This window comes from Nyctereutes procyonoides, unplaced genomic scaffold, assembly GCF_905146905.1.
Source record: "Nyctereutes procyonoides isolate TBG_1078 unplaced genomic scaffold, NYPRO_anot_genome, whole genome shotgun sequence".
Taxonomy (NCBI): domain Eukaryota; kingdom Metazoa; phylum Chordata; class Mammalia; order Carnivora; family Canidae; genus Nyctereutes; species Nyctereutes procyonoides.
This window is the reverse complement of record NW_026575140.1, coordinates 36,764,616-36,781,331: the sequence shown is the minus strand read 5'-3', so window position 1 is coordinate 36,781,331 and position 16,716 is coordinate 36,764,616. Positions and strand designations below refer to the sequence as shown.

At 35.7% G+C, this 16,716-nt stretch overlaps 2 protein-coding genes across 4 annotated transcripts in view; one reads left to right on the top strand and one right to left on the bottom strand.

The window, feature by feature from the left end:
* FYB2 (FYN binding protein 2) overlaps positions 1-4,565 on the top strand; it is a 95,790-nt gene extending 91,225 nt beyond the window's left edge. The window contains 3 exon segments of the mRNA XM_055305846.1: positions 260-416; positions 495-528; positions 1,660-4,565. Of these exon segments, the coding sequence (XP_055161821.1) occupies positions 260-416; positions 495-528; positions 1,660-1,756 (288 nt within the window). The 3' untranslated portion in view covers positions 1,757-4,565.
* Positions 4,566-4,698: 133 nt separating this feature from the next.
* The window catches only part of PRKAA2 (protein kinase AMP-activated catalytic subunit alpha 2), a 74,940-nt gene continuing 62,922 nt past the window's right edge, over positions 4,699-16,716 (bottom strand). For all 3 annotated transcript variants that reach the window (XM_055305849.1, XM_055305848.1, XM_055305847.1), the window contains exon 9: positions 4,699-16,410. In XM_055305849.1, the coding sequence (XP_055161824.1) occupies positions 16,172-16,410 (239 nt within the window). In that variant the 3' untranslated portion in view covers positions 4,699-16,171. The remainder of the gene's footprint in view (positions 16,411-16,716) is intronic.

The window sequence follows — 16,716 nt, the reverse complement described above, 5'->3', positions numbered from 1 at the left end:
TCCATGGAACTTAATTTATACCCATGTTACAGATGTCTCATCCACCGGAATTCATTCAAAGACAATTAGGTAAGAAGTGTGAAAACACTTTGAAAATATGACAGTACCAAACTAAGAGTGGCATTTTACCAGTATTTTCCTCTTCCTTTAGATGTTATTTAATATCTAGATCTTGAGCTTGAGGTTACTATATTATGTCCTTCCATTAATTTTGTTAGAATAAAAACTGCACAGTCTGATTAGTAATTTCTTATTTCAGTATGACAAAGAGATTACTGTCATCAACACAGCAGTGGCATGTTCCAGTAATTCAAGAAATGGAATATTCTATTTGCCAATAACCCCTGGAGAAGAACTGCAAGTCATTGATACCACTGAAGAAAATCTAGTGATCTGTCGCAATTCCAAAGGCAAATGTAAGTTACTGGCTTATTACCCATAAAATTTCAGTCACTGTTTATAACTTTTCAGACTAGTGATTTTTGTTTCTACAGATGGATATGTACTAATTGAACACCTAGATTTCAAGTAAGTAGTTTGATTTTATACTTCAAATCATGAATTCTAAATACTTTATAGATTGTTGTGCACGTTTGTCTCAAAGACTCCTGCATTTATTTAAATTCAGGAAGTTTTAAGGATTACTTTGAAAGAGACTTAATTCTTGTGTCTCCTAAGTATCTTATCAGAGGTTTCTACAGGGCTTAACTATCAAACTAGTTAAGAAATCTGCCACCCGCTGCTCCGCTGGCCTCTATGTTTCTGTTTTTTCAGGCATCAAGGCTGGTCACCTTAGGAAGATCAAGCTCCATGGCAGGGGCTGCGCTAGAAAAGACTAGCCTGAGACCTCAGCCCTTCCTCACCTCAGTTTCAGGTCACATGTCAAATGGGATGGTGGGATCTATGAATACTGAGAAGAGAAAAACTCCACATTTAGATGTTGGTTTTACTCAATGGTTATCTTTCAATGTCCATGTCAGTATCTATTTCACTGCTGGCTCAAGAGAGTGTGAAACCGTGTGTGTTAGCATTTGAGCATTTATTTAGTAAGCCATAGCCAAAGTTAGAAATCATGCCTTCTGGTACCTAGGCAGCTGTGCAGATGGTTAGTCTCCTTCTAATATTAGTACATGAGTGTTTATAATTTCTAGAAGATGTTGTGCATTTAAACTGGGTATAATTTACTTCTGAAAAGTAAGTACTGTAACCAAGGTCTTTTAAATACTCAGATTTAAGGTATAACCTTAAAACATAATTATGGCTCAGTCTTTAAAACATCAAGGTATAAGTGTCCTCCTTTTAATCAAAAAACAAATCAGACAAATGCTGTTCCATATTGGCTTCTTGTGGGAATAGGATGCTGAAAAGTAACTTATTCTTGAAGGAAGAGCCTAAATCTATTTTACACAATTTAAATAATATATATATACTGTTTAAAACATCCTATTGCCCAAAGAAAAATAATTCTATGCCTGAACCACCTATTAAATAGAATTAAAGAAAAATAAAATGAAGCTGTAAATAACATTGTTTTTTACATGATGTGCACTGCCTGTCCATGAAAAAAAATTCTATATAGGTATACAGCTGTTTTAAAAATTGTTAGCTTCTTCAACACCTAAAAACTGAACAATTTCACTCCATTGTTTTTATCTCCAGCGGACTCCATCTCACAATCTCAAGATCACAACCTGAGCTGAAACCAAGAGCTGGATGCTTAACTGACTGTGACACAGGGGGCCCCTTTGTTCTTTAGCCTTCAAAGGTGTGATAGAATTTGTCCCACGGCCCCATTCTTTATGAGACTTTTTAAAAAATTTTATTTAAATTCAATTAACACATAATGAAGTATTAGTTTCAGAGGTAGAATTCAGTGATTTAGCAGTTGCATTATAATACCCAGTTCTCATTACATCATGTGTCCTCCTTAATGCTCATCACTCAGTTTGTTTCCTAGAGGCAAGAGACTCTTCAGGTTTGCTGTGAGACTATGTTTTAAGCTTCTAGGTTCTTTTATCTCCTTTTTCATGTTCCAAGTGGCACTCATCCAATAAAGACCAAGCATCAGAAGTATTCATAGAGGAAAGGGGAATATGGCAGCAGAATAGGAGGATTCTAGGCTCACTTCATCCCACAAATATGACCATGTAACTATCAAATCACACTAAATGCTCCAGAAATTGATCTGAACACTGGCAGAACAAATTCCACAACTAAAGGTAGAGAAGTGGTCACATATCAAAGGCAGGAAGTACAGAAACACAGCTTGTCATGGCCCCTGTGGTGGGAAGGGAGCCATGATTGTCGAGAAGGGCAAGAGACAGACTAACACATGGGAGCATGCAGGGAAAATGAATGCCCATAGCAATTGGCTTAGAATGTGAGAGGGGCCAAATTCAGTGGAGCTTAAAGCCTGGAGTTTTAAAGGTCACTGTGCTTGGCTCTGTGAGAGTGCAGAGGACATACAGGGGTAGAAACAGCCACTGGAAGAGCCACTGGAGCACACGGTAGGAGGGTTAGTTGCTTACCTCCAAGTCCCAGAGAGATAGCGTTCAGGGAGAGACCCCTTGAGGAATAAAGGAACTGACAGGTGCCATTTCCTGCCCCCATCCCTTAGCATAAGCACAGATCCACCTGCAGGAAACAGCACAGCTTAATACTCACTACCTAACTTGCTTACACCAAGTCCCACCTCCCCAAGCTCCGGAAGAACTACTTTTCCTACTCTGCTTACCTCAGTCCCAAGGCAGCAGGCCTCAAACTCTAGAAGACCAGCACAAGCATCTGTCAACACTGCTTCTTACAACCTGGGAGTTTGTGAGGCCTTGGTTTCAGTGGCAACTGTGTCCTCATTTCGCAAGCAGACCAGAACACACCTCGTTAAAAGCACACCATATTCAAGCTAGAGCCACTGCCCACAGTAGGCAAAGAGGGCTTCTGTAGACAACTTGCCTGAAGGATAAACCAGCACACATTGGAGATACTCCCAGAAGTGCCAGGCCCTGGGAACAGGGGATACTACATTACAGAGCACTATAGGACTTCTTCATAAAGCCATTACCCTCAAAAACAGGAGACGTAGCTGACTTTACTAACACAGAAACAGGCATAGAGACTTAGACAAAATGAGAAGACAGGAGAATTTGTCCCAAATCAAAGAACAGGACAAGCCATGGCTAGGAATCTAAGCAAAAGAGATACAAGTAACATGCCTGATGGAGAATTTAAAGCAATGACCAGGGGTGCCTGGGTGGCTCAGTCAGTTAAGCATCTGCCTTTGGCTCAGGTAATGAGCTCAGGGTCCTGGAATTGAGCCCTGCATCAGGCTCCTTGCTCAACGGGAAGCCTGTTTCTCCCTCTGCTTGTGCTCTCTCACTGTCTCAAATAAATATTTTTTTTAAATGATCGTAAGGATACTCACAGGACTTGAGAAAAGAGTGGAGGACATCAGTGAGACACAATATAAAGGGTTCAATAACTGAAATGAGAAATATGCTTGATGGAATGAACAGGCTGAAAGAAACAGAAGAATGAATTAATAACCTAGAAGACAGAGTAGGGGAAAGTAATCGAGCTGACTAAAAAATTATGCAAAACAAGAGCAAACTAAGGGAACTTAGTGACTCCATCAAACATAATAACATTCATAATATAGGAGTTGCAGAAGAGAGAGAAAAGGGGGTAGAGAATTTACTTGAAGAATAGCTGAAAACTTCTCTAATCTGAGGAAGGAAATAGCCACATCTAGGAGGCACGAGAACCCTCAAGAAAAGCAGATCTACACCAAGACATACTGTAATTAAAATTCTTAAAAGCAGCAAGACAAAAGACAGTTACATACAATGGAAACCCCATGCTAGCAGTGGATTTTTCAGCAGAAACTTTACCAGCCAGATGAGAAGGGCATGATATATTCAAAGAGCTGAATGAGAAAAATCTGCAGCCAAGAATACTCTATCCAGCAAGGCTATCATTCAGAATAGGAGAGTTTCTCAGATGAACAAAAACTAAAGGAGTTCATGACCATGAAACCAGCCATGCAAGAAATACTAACAAGGACTCTTTGAGCAGAAAGACCAAAATGGAAATATGAAGGTAGAAAACACAAAAGCAGTAAAAATGAATATTTCCGTAAAAAATCAGTCAAGAAATTCACAAAAAGGATGTAAAATAGGACACCACATACCTAAATCATGAGAAGGACAGGAGTAAAGAATGGGTTCAAACTTAAATGACCATCAATTTAATGTAGACTGCTTTATGCAGATGTTACACACCAACCTAATGGTAACCACAAGTCAAAAATCACTAATAAATATGCAAAGAATAAAGAGAAAGAAATCCAAATATAACAGAAAATCTTCAGAAACAACTGCAAAACAATAAAATGGCAATAAATACATATCAATCAGTAATTACTCTGAATGTAAGTGGATTAAATATTCAAAAGACATGGGTCTTATTTTTTATCCATCCTGTCACCCTACTTATATGTTGCCTACAACAGACCCATTTTAGACCTAAAGACACCTGCACATTGAAAGTGAAGGATGGGGAAACATCATGCAATCCGATGTCAAAAGAAAGCCAGGGTAGCAATGCTTATATCAAAGACTGTAACAAGAGACAAAGGACACTATATAAATGTAAAGGGGACAATCCAACAAAAAAGAATTGTAAATATTCATACACCCAACACAGAATCACTCATATACATAAAATAGTGAATAACAAACATAAACTAATCAATAATATGGTAATAGTAGGGGACTTCAACACCCCACTTATATCAATGGACAAATCAACAGAAAATCAAGGAAATAATGGCTTTAAATGACACACTGGATCAGATGGATCTAACAGATACGTTCAGAACATTCCATCCTAAAACAACAGAATATACCTTCTTTTCAAGTGCACATGGACCATTTTCCAGAATAGATCACATATTAGGCCACAAAACAAACCTCAACAAATTAAAAAAATCAGAGTCAGACTATGCATCTTTTCTGAGTACAGTGGTATGAAACTAGTAGTCAAACCACAAGAAAAAATTTGGGAAGACCACAAATAAAGGTTAAATAACATGCTACTAAACAATGAATGGGTCAACCAGGAAATAAAAGGAAAAAAAGTGTATGAAAACTCTTGGATGCTGCAAAAGTGGTTCTAAGAGGGAAGTCTATAGTAATACAAGCTTACCTCAAAAAGCAAGACAAATCTCAAATAAATAACCTAATCTTACACCTAAGGGAGCTAGAAAAAGAACAAAACATAAAATAAGCAAAAGGAAGGAAATAATAAAGATTAGAGCAAAAATAAATTATATAGGAACTAATAAAACAGATAAGTGAATCCAGGAGCTGGTTCTTTGATACCACATCAGGCCAGTATCTCTGATGAACAGAGGTGTAAAAATCAACAAAATACCAGGAGACTGAATCCAACAATATATTTTAAAAAATCATTCACCACAATCAAGTGGGATTTATTTATTCCTAGGTTGCAAGGTGGTTCAATATTCACAAATTAATCAACATGTAATCAAATCAACAAGAAAAAAGAACCACAGGATCATTTCAAGAGATGGAGAAAAAGAATTTTACAAAGTATAACATCCATTCATGATAAAAACCCTCAACAAAGTAGGTTTACAAGAAACATACCTTAACATAATAAAGGCCATATATGAAAAACCCGCAGGCAATCTCATCCTTAATGGAGAAAAACTAAGTGCTTTTCTGCTAAGGTCAAAAACAAGGATGTCTGCTTTCATCACTTTTATTCAACACAAATGAAATGCCTAGAAGATTAAGAAATGTTTTATAGATAAAGGGACACCGAAATTCAGTGTTTATATGCAAGTATGTTTGCTGGTCAAGGAGCACACACAGATGGAAAATCTATGCTAGGTCTGGTGAGAGATGGCCAGAGCTGCAATGGAGTAAACTGCAACTTAAAGATTTCACTTGGACATTTTCCGCTAGAGTGAGGAGACATTCAGAGGTCTTAAGCAGGAAACTAGTGCCAGATATTTAGAGAGGAAGGAAGAAAAACTATCATAGCAACATGGCTGATACACTGAAAAAACTTTATTTCTCTAATATTCTAGGCAAAAGGCCTTAATTTTTTTTATTATTTATTTATGATAGTCATAGAGAGAGAGAGGCAGAGGGAGAAGCAGGCTCCATGCACCAGGAGCCCAATGTGGGATTTGATCCTGGGTCTCCAGGATCGCGCCCTGGGCCAAAGGCAGGCGCCAAACCGCTGCGCCACCCAGGGATCCCCCAGCAAAAGGCCATAAGACAGCAGCAAGAGAACTATCTAGTATAAGAGCCCCATTAGAGATAGTACAGAGGTAAAGAGACAAAATGTCTTGGTGACTGATTAGAAGTACAGGTGGAACAGAGAATTAAGGAATTACTCAGATTTCTTTTTTGAGAGATGAGATTAAGGCTGGTACCAAATATTGGAAATCTATTTCTGTTGGACCCCCTGAATTAAATCTGCTACTCAGTGAGAGGCAAGTACAGCCCTCTCCCATACTCCAGGAAAAGACCTGTTACAGTGGGCACTGTAGAAGAGAAGTATGGCCTGTAGGCAAGGAGGTAAGTGAGAGACAGGCTAAGCAGAGACCTTTCCTGCCAACAATCCTGTCTAGTAGAGTCAGAAACTATATATCACTCTTGCCAGCTTATCAGATGGTCTCTTGCTGTAATTCAGTAGCTCAGCTCTGAGCCTCTATTTACTCAGTAGAACAGGGCTAGTAACACTCAGTTTGTCTACTTCAGTGTTGTAATCAGGCTATAAATAATATAAATAAAAAATGTCCTAAAATCCTTAGTGCGTAATACAGTATAAATATTAATACTTGGCCTTTTCTGTAGTTGAAGATGTTAGAAACAAAAATATAGTTTTGACATTCAACTCTTAAAAGAATGGCTGGGATGTTATAGGTAAACTGAATGTTTTAAAATATGAATCATTTGGTCTAATAGAAATTACTATTTATTGATATGGAACAGGTTTGTAGGAAGAATAATTGCTTCTATCCTATCCATAATCAATGGTTATAACTATGTGGTTATAGTTCTGTTGCACTAATGTCAGCCACATTTCTTCCATTCTTTAAATCCTAGCATTCAAAACTAAATTTCTCATTATTGATGTACCAAATTTTTTAATGTAAACACTGTAATATTGCTGCTGTCCAAGCAGTGATGTCCAAGCAGATGCCATCTGCCTCCTACAAACCCTAACCTAGCATAAAACTTAAATGGAAAGATGGACTTTTTTGTTTTAATTTTGTATAAAAAGATAAAGACAACAGCATTCAAAGGAACTTGATCCTAACAGAGGCTAACACAGGCACACTCCAATTTACTTACAGGCCAGGCCTCTAGCAACCTATAAACATGTACCAATAAAACCTTCCCTTCCTCCTTTTGAGTACTTCCGTGAAACACCTGGTTCTTCTAAGATGACAGCATTCTCTTGAGCAGAACCTCCCCCACACATCTTCAGAACTTTTAAAACATAGATTCTAAAGGAAACTATAGGAAGAGAAAACAATGAATATATAATGACAAATTCCTAAAAAGTATTTATTTTAGGGTAGGGATGATATTTCCTTCAGCTTCTTCATACTTCTGTTTTCTTTTCAAATTTCCTATGATAAGCATCCACATCCATGAAATTTAGGAAATAAAGGAAAACCGTTTTAACTAATAAAAACAAATCTCTTTGAATAACGCAAATTGAAATCTTGTTTAGCCTAGGCAGCCTTTAGTGTAAAGTTCTATTAGGTCAGAGGTCCTTTACACCTTCCTATTTTATGGTTGTGGTAAACAGAATTTTTTCCCCTGTGATCTTTATGCCTTGGTGTTATTCCTAAAAACATGTGACTTGGCAAAAGGGACTTTATAGATAAAATTAAAGTTGCTAGCCATTTAACCTTAAGCCAGAGAGATTAGGGGTGCCTGGATGGCTCAGTAGGTTAAGCGTCTGCCTTCAGCTCAGGTCACGATCTCAGGGTCTTGGGATCAAGTCCCATGTCAGGCTCCATCTCAGCAGGGAGTCTGCTTCTTCCTCTCCCTCTGCCCCTCCCCTCCACTTGAGTTCTTTCTCTAATAAATAATATCTTTATAACAGATTATCCAGGTGAGCCCAATTTAATCACAGGGAACCTTAAAATCAGAAGAGGAAAACAGAAGAGTCAGCCAGCCAGTCAGAGAAAAATAGTGACAGAAGAGGCAGGAGAAATTCAAAGCATGAACCCCCTGTTGCTGGCCTTGAAGATAAACGAAAACATGGGCCTGTAAACAATGGTGGCCCTTAGAAGCTCCAAATGATCCCTAGCCAACAACCACAAAGGAAATGGGACTTCAGTCCCAGAGTAACATGGAACTAAATTCTGCCGACAACCTCAAAGAGCCTTGAAACAGTCTACTCCCCAGAACCCAACCCTACCAGTGCTTTGGTTTTCAGCCTTGTGCGATCTGAAGAAGCAACAGTGAACTTCTGACTTACAGAACTGTATGTAAGATAATAAATTTGTGTTGTTACTAAGTTTGTAGTAATCCGTTATGGCATCAATAGAATATACAATGGCTAAAGTTAGAAACTACAATGTACGACAAAAGTAGTATGAATTCTTCAAAGAACCGGAGTCCGTCTTTTTCTACAACAGCTTTCTCTGTAACTATTAATTTATGTGTAGAATATTAGTTTAATGACTGAGCAGAAACAAAAATAGCTTTCACATTAACTAGAGACTTTAATTTGATTTTGTGAAAAAAGCTTATAAGCAATCAGGCTGCTTTTCTCTTTTGTGTTTGTTACTTATGAATATGCACAGTGCAAATATTAATCAGAGAGAACCTGTAACTACGAACTGCTGTGTAGTTCAAAATGACATCTTTACCACATGGTTACTGGAAGACAGAGCCATCCCACTGATCATTTAATACCCACAAAAAATACACAACAAACAAAACTGAAATTTGAATCTATGGCATTAAAACACAAAAGCACTCAAAGTCGGGGCTTTTTTTCCTTTTTCTAGAGATAAATTATAAAAAGTGATCTCAATTTCCAAAGTTTTAAAAAGATTTTAATAGATACATATCAAGTGCTTCAACAGGTGAATGTATTAGCCTACGGGATATTCTTTTTCAAAAATAGACGAAGAAAGAATGAATGCAGGATATTGAAAATTTTTTGACTAATTAATATCCAATCTTACATTTTCTTATGATTGTCATGGTCATAACTGATGGCTATCAACTTTCAGTTTTTTTTGTTGCACTCAAAATCCACTTTATATTTAAGCATACTTGACAAAGAACACAAGCATTCTTCTTAAAACAATATTTAGATTACTCTGCTGAGAGTTCACAGTTCTCTAACAATTTTATATTAAACACACTAAACATTGTACAACCAGAGATATTTGTGAACAGTCTTGAGAGAAAGCTGTATTTTGGTACATTAAGGCAGCTTCAGCCAACATTTTAAGAGGTTCTGAATATTCGTTGCCACAAAAGACAAATTCAAAATTTGAGTACTTGATATTTTCAAGAAATAATCATAAAAGAATACCATAATTTGTGAAACTGTAGTCTTAAATCTTTTTACCACTATATTCTTACCACATGAGACTTACCTAAAATCGATACTCATCCTATCAGTATCAAAGATACTCACTTTAAAAAAAAAATAGGAAGGGATTTACCTTAAATATGATGATAAACCCTGTATTTAAGCAAGGGCCTGCAAACAGTTACTCACACACATCTGTGAGGTAGGTTATTGTCCACATTTTGTAGATGAGAAAATTCAACCAAACTGAGAATCACATTCCAAATTAGATTTCTGTTCATTCTACATTATTTCTTGCCTTTACAAACATTTTAAAGGGTTGAAATGTAAAGATTGTTAATCATTGCATTCATTTTAAAAACATGAGAAAGCAGCCAGAGTTTCACCAAAGTTACTTAAAAAGTAAAGCAACATAAAAGGAATAGAAAAATACATCCAGTGAACAGCTTCTGACAGTGATAGGGTGAGGTCTGGCCAAAGGAGCCTGAAAAGCCAACAGGCAAAAGCAAACAATGTAACCGTTTGTGGAGGGCAGATCTAAGGAAAAATGAGAGCAATTAGGAAAAAAAAGAGTTCAGACAAATATTTGACTAATTATTACTATTCCTATAATTTGAAAAGGCACAAATTTAAGGTGTTTTGTTCAGAGCAATGGATCTATTTCATTTTCCATTCAGGAAAATGTCATCCGTCTTAGAAGAATGGCCTTTCTTTGTAACAAAACTAACTTAAAAGAGATTCTTAGCTGTGAGAAATAAATGCTTATGTTAGCAGCAAAAAATTAACTATGCAGTTCTCCTTGGCTAGAACATTTCTATTTCTCCTTGAAATTTTAAATCAACACAAAATAGGTAACTTGAAAAATCACACGCATGAACCTTGTCAAAATTTTATGTATGTTCAGAAAAGTTGTCAGGCTAGGATAGTCTACAAATACACTTAAGGTTTTTTTCCTGGAAAGAACACACTACTCTAGGGTTTCCATAATTGCACTTTAAATATAACTGAAATTCACCTACCTTGCTTGTGCAAACAATCATGAGCTACTTCCATAAAATCTAAACTGCTTTTGGATATAAACAAGTAGTTACCAAAAGTCACATGACAGTCTCAGCTGCAAACTGGCACTGCTCTGCAAGTGTGGCACTAAACACAAACACTGGCTCACTACAGTAATACAGGCCCACAGTCTGGTTACTTCTAGACCCAAACTGATTCTTATCAGGTTATGGCTGAAAAAGTTTAATTAAAACTCAATCCAGTCTAGACTGTGAGTCCTGTTCTTTATGCTACTATTGTTCAGTGGCATCAAATGCATCAAGATTTTGTATGTGGAAAGATTAGTAAGGATGCCAGCACTTACTTAAGTAACATATCGTTTTTGAAACTCATCAAACAAAGGACATTTCAAAGTTCTGTAAGATTTGGGAGAATATCAAGCCAATACTAATTAAGTAGTTTGTGAACAGAAATATACTCTGTGAAAAGTGTTTACCATCTAAATACCAATACAAAATGAAAAATTATCAATCTGCATATGAATTTCAGATAAGCCTAATTTATTGGATAATGAAAAACTATGATAATTTAAGATTGGGGCTGGGGCTAGTTTTACTTTTTATAAAAGACTGTGCTACAAGATTCATATAAATAAAACTAAAGGAAGAATCATGCTTTCTTCAGTATTTTATAAGCACCCTCAATAACTCAGAAGTACTTAGAAATAACAATATGCTCATCATAAATACTTCAGATAATTATAGTCAGTACAATCAACCGGTTCAAATAATTAAACTAAGAAATATTCAGTTAAGACTACTTTATATCACTCTAAGACTTGAAGGCCATACATATATGTGTTTATTACTCAACTACTCCGATGTTTCAGTGATTCAGACTGTTCTCTCCTGGAGGAAGGTGGCATATTAAGAGCAGTGATCACCGCTGAATACTTGCATGGCATTAAAGCTTTATGAAGAACTTTGTGGTCCTGCTCCCTCATTTGGAGAATGGTTATACCTCACAAGATTAATGTATTAAATAAGTTAATAGATATGGTCTCTGAATCTAAAAATCACTATAAAATTATATGGAACACTTCCAATACTTCAAAATAGTAGTTTTTTACTTATGGTGCACATGATGTTTCAACATGTTTGGTTTTCTGGATGATTTTTCCCATTTGTGTTCCAAAGAACAGCTGTATTTATATTTTTTTCAAGTATATACCTTTAAAATGCCTCACCAAACAAATACAGAACATTCACACTAATATAAAAATCTCTAAATATATAAAAAGTGAACACTAACACAAATCACATGAAAAGGGCAAAGACACAACTTTAAAGCTCAAAGGTACCTTGGAGGCCTTTTAGTCTATTCCTCCCACTTTAAGGGTTACAAACTGAGGCCCAACATAGGTGTGAATTACCAGCAGATTGCACATATCCCTCAACCAGATATTTCTAATAGACCTTCTGAAAACTATTATTAAAATAAATTAATTCCCTATTTAAAAAGTCACAGAGTGATAGAATGACCAAGTAAAGAAATGCCAGATTGAAAAGGTGGAGTTCTTTAAAAACATAAACAGATAAAACTGTGAACATGTTTAGCATTTAGATATTGAGATTTCCAGTCATTAATAGAATTTAAATTATTAACCAGTGAATAAACATAGATACAGTAGTGTCTGTGGTAACCACATTCTAAGCTTTTACATTTTATAAGTGGAAGGTACAGTGCTTATATTAATTCAGTATACTGCACATTAATAGAAGCTACAGATAAATTCAAATAGTCAAGAAAACTGTAACAGTTGTCTATGGTTGTTTTCTCAGTTATGTCTCTTCTAATATAAAAAACCAATTTATTTTCCCTGAGTACAAACTGGCTAGAGAATAAAAAGCAAGCCCACAATTAGTAACTGTCATGGGAACCCTATTTGCAGAAAATGGAGAATTGTTTTTAAAACATATAGCCAATTCCCTGACTGAGAAATACTGGTACTTCTAATTAATTTAGGCTCCTAGATTCTTGTTATAGATGGCTAATATCAAGGAAAGCAAACACTCGAGATTACAAAAGTGTGTCAAAAGTTTGTTAATCAAATCAAAAGCCCAACTTGAAATAGTTTGCCTACGTCCCTATTCAATTTGTTATCTGTTCCTACATTAAAATATTACAAGAATTAGAGCTAAATATGCTGTCCAATATAAAAGTATTTAGAAAATGTTCACTGACTACACATTTTTAGAGTAAGAATCAATGTCATGGACTCACTGCCCACAGAAGCCATAGAGCCATAAGCATTAGTCACTAGTTTCTTAGCCCTTTTTTCCAGGTAATCTGGTTTAAGGTTTTTCAGCTATCCATTCCACACAACAAAAAATAAATTTTGCTCCCAAACAAATCACAACCTGATTAAGAAAATCAAGGTACTATGAAATACATCGCAGACATAAAATTTCTGTTTAGTCCAGCATTTGCTCAAAATGGATATGTCCACGGGTTAAAATGAAATTTTTCTGATTCTGAACCATATTGTCTCCAAAAGATAAGAAAAGAAATCTTAATTCTATTCCTTCCTCTGTAGTTATAATTACATAATTACATGTATGTATTAATAAACATAATTAACCAATTCCAGAAACCTGGGACAATAATTTTCCAAAAACAGTATTTTTCAAATTTGTGCTTTCCCATGGGCAATTAAATTTAAAATATAGTTAAATTAATTTGGGCAAAGCAGGGTTAAAGTCAAATTTTTTTTTCACTGAAGGGCTTTTCAAAGTCTTTAATGCTCATATCTATTGTCATCTTCAAGCAGGAGTGTGGCATCTAACATTTTCCAAACTTGCTCAATAGACTCGTTTTTCAGCAGAGCACCTCAGGGATACAGTGTGAGAACTGCTTTTTAGAACCATATGGAGTCCATTTCCATGATGTAGCTAAGTCTTTTCTAACCTAATAATAGAAGCTCTCCTCCAAAATCTTAACTTGAAGAAATTCTTCCCATCCCAGATCTAACCACCACATACCACATCCACAATTAACCAGCTTACAAGACTGAAATGTGTAAATTTAGCAACTGATTCTATCTTCCTGCCCATTAGCAACAAAAGCCTCCTGTGACAATGTTCTAGCCCCTATTATGTTGGGCTGAGCCCCCTGAAATCTTTTCTATATAAAGCAATGTACTAAACCTTCTAGATTCAGAGTTTCTGTGCTTTAAAAATGTAAGCATACAAGAACTGAAACTGCAATGCTGGTTTTCCTAATATTCAACAGGTTGTCATCAAAATGTAGATATTCACGAATAATGGCAAGAATGAGAAAATAGTATATAATATTTCTAATTCTCAAATAACATAACCACCCATATAAAGTAATTTTGATATAAATAAGTTTTTAATATCTGATTAGACTAACAAAGCTAAAATGTTACTGTCTTCCTTGCTGCTGTTTCTCCACCTTCAAAATTGTTAGGGATTTTATCATTGGGGATAAGGAATCATTAGATTAATTCCTTATTTCTAAGGTCATCCCATTCATAGTCAAGCACATATTATGAGGTGGCCCTGTTTTTCCCAAAAGAGGTATTTACACATTTGGAGAGGCCAATATTATGCCTTATGTATATGCACATCAGACTAATACAGCTAGACTGCTTATCCCTGTAAAAAACAATCATAAAAAGTACCCTTTGGTGCCACTAGATGGCAATCTTTCCAAGGTTTAAACTTAAAACAGTTTAATGCAAACCCACCCTCTTTCCCAAATTGGGGAGCAACAATTCCTTTTGATATTAAGAACTCAAACTTAAGATTAACTTAACACCATTTTTTTTTAAATTCTATAAACTAATATGATGTGACATACCGCAAACTCCTGACTCAAAACTACTTAAAGACAGGCATGCTTATCTTTCATAAACTCTTATAAGAGAAACTTGGCCAGATTTTCATTTGCTTCTTGGTAGAAAACATTATTTTTGGCAAAGAGAAACCTGTTTTCAAGAGCTTAATCTTTTCTAGGGTGGGTCAGGTGAATGAGAGTGTTAATTACATCACGTTAAACAAATGAATAAATACAAATTAGATAAATTACACATAATTTAAAAATTAAATACTTTCACTAAAACAGTATAAGCAACAAGCTATTATCTACTCTGCTGTATATAGGTTTCTTTTTAATCTTAAAAAAAAAAAAAACCTGCACAAAGCAAAACAGTTTGGTTTTCCTTTAAAAGCCCTGGTGTGTGAATACATATATGTATATATATAAACAACACATATATTTATTCAAGAGAATTTTTTTTTTTTAATATTTAAGGCTTCCCTACCCTAACAGCCTCAACAGTGAAGGTCAGTGCCTAAAAAGCTTAGGAAGTACACAAAGGCCCTTTGGGCCAGAAAGCTGTTTTCAAACTGAATGGCTAGCAACCAAGATAGAGAATAGAGAAAGGAAAGCAGAAAAGATTTAAAAGCTAAGTCTATCAGCCACGAAGGATCAAAAAACAAAGACAGTGGTGGTGGGGAGGTGAGGGAGGGGGATGGTTGCAATAACAAACTTGAACTTCAGATGAAGAATTAGTATTGTGATATGCAGCGGGATACCCATGCACACTCCCCACCACCACATGTATTACATCAAAAATAAGAGTTCTCTTTTAAGGGACTGTTGATAATTTTGCTTTGTTTCATTTAACTTATTTTACCATGCTTGATAAAATACAAAAATAAATAGAGCCAAAAAGAATTTGAGAAAGGTAGTTTTGAAAGCATGTTTTAAAATATTAATTTTTTTAAAAAAAGTTTATGAAAAACACAAAAGTTGTTGCAATTCCAGATGTTCCAGTACTAAGTAGAACATTGAAGACTCTTAAGATAAATATGTTATTCAAGGAAATCTCAAAATAAAACCTCTAGCTGGTTATAAGTTATTTTTAAGGAACCTGTAAACCAGTTATCTGTTTCAGAACCACAGCCCTTCTGTTAAACACTAGGCAGTATTTGCTAAAGCTAAAATTACAAGAACAATTTGGCTTCTGAAATTTGGGGGGCCAGCCTTTAATGCTTCAACATTTAAATACTATCTTACTAATGGCTGTATTATTTTTCTTCTTGTGCAAGAGAACTGGATGCATAAACACAGCTTAAAGCCTGCCAAACTTTAGGAAGTAAACTGGATTTACCTACATTAAATAGTAAAGCCAAGAGGTGAGGCCAAACCACTCTTTGAGATGATTCACCAGTGAAGGTGTATTAATCATCTGTAGTGAACTCACAATTTTAAATTAACAATAATTTTCATCAATGTTCACCTATTAAAGGTAGAGCCTCTATGAATTTATCATAGGCAAAATAGAATTACAGATGTCTTCAGGTAAATAAAATGTCAGACTTTTTTGTTTTCAGTAATTTCAATGGCATTGAGTGTCCCCTGGAAATATTCATGACTCTCAATCAGTATTCCAGAGTATGTGATATCATAAGTAAAACAATAATTTTTAGAATCTATCTGATTTTCACAGTGTAATAACAGAAAGACAAAAACTAGAGAATCATCATCAACGGGCTAAAGTAGTGATCAGACTGGCACACATTTCAAAAAAATCCATGGTGTGACTGCCTAGGCGGGGTGGAACTGAAGACAATGTACTTCCAGTCAAAGAGCCAGTAAGAGAGCCAGAAAGTGAATGGCTCTCCGCAGTCACAGAGTCAAAACTTGACCTTGGTCTATGTAAGCCAGCAGCAGAACAGGAACGCTGAGGTGTTGAAGAACCAGACCTCTGCTCCACCACCTCATCTGAAATGAATAAAAGAAGAGCAATTTATATGAAAGGTATATATGCCTGAGCCCTTCTTAAGAAGATGGTACATTCAGAAAACTGAGTAAACATATATGAACAAGGGAAACTTAATGGATGTCATGTTTCAGAGTTTTAAGAGCAGGGGTGGCAATACCCCTTTCCTCCCACAATCGTAACAGACATCAACTAATCAATCACAACACTAATACACAGAAAATGTCACCCCTAAATCCTTCTCAACATAGTATTTGGCATCAGCCGTGAAATCAAACAGATATCCCATGTGAAGAAAGCACATCCTT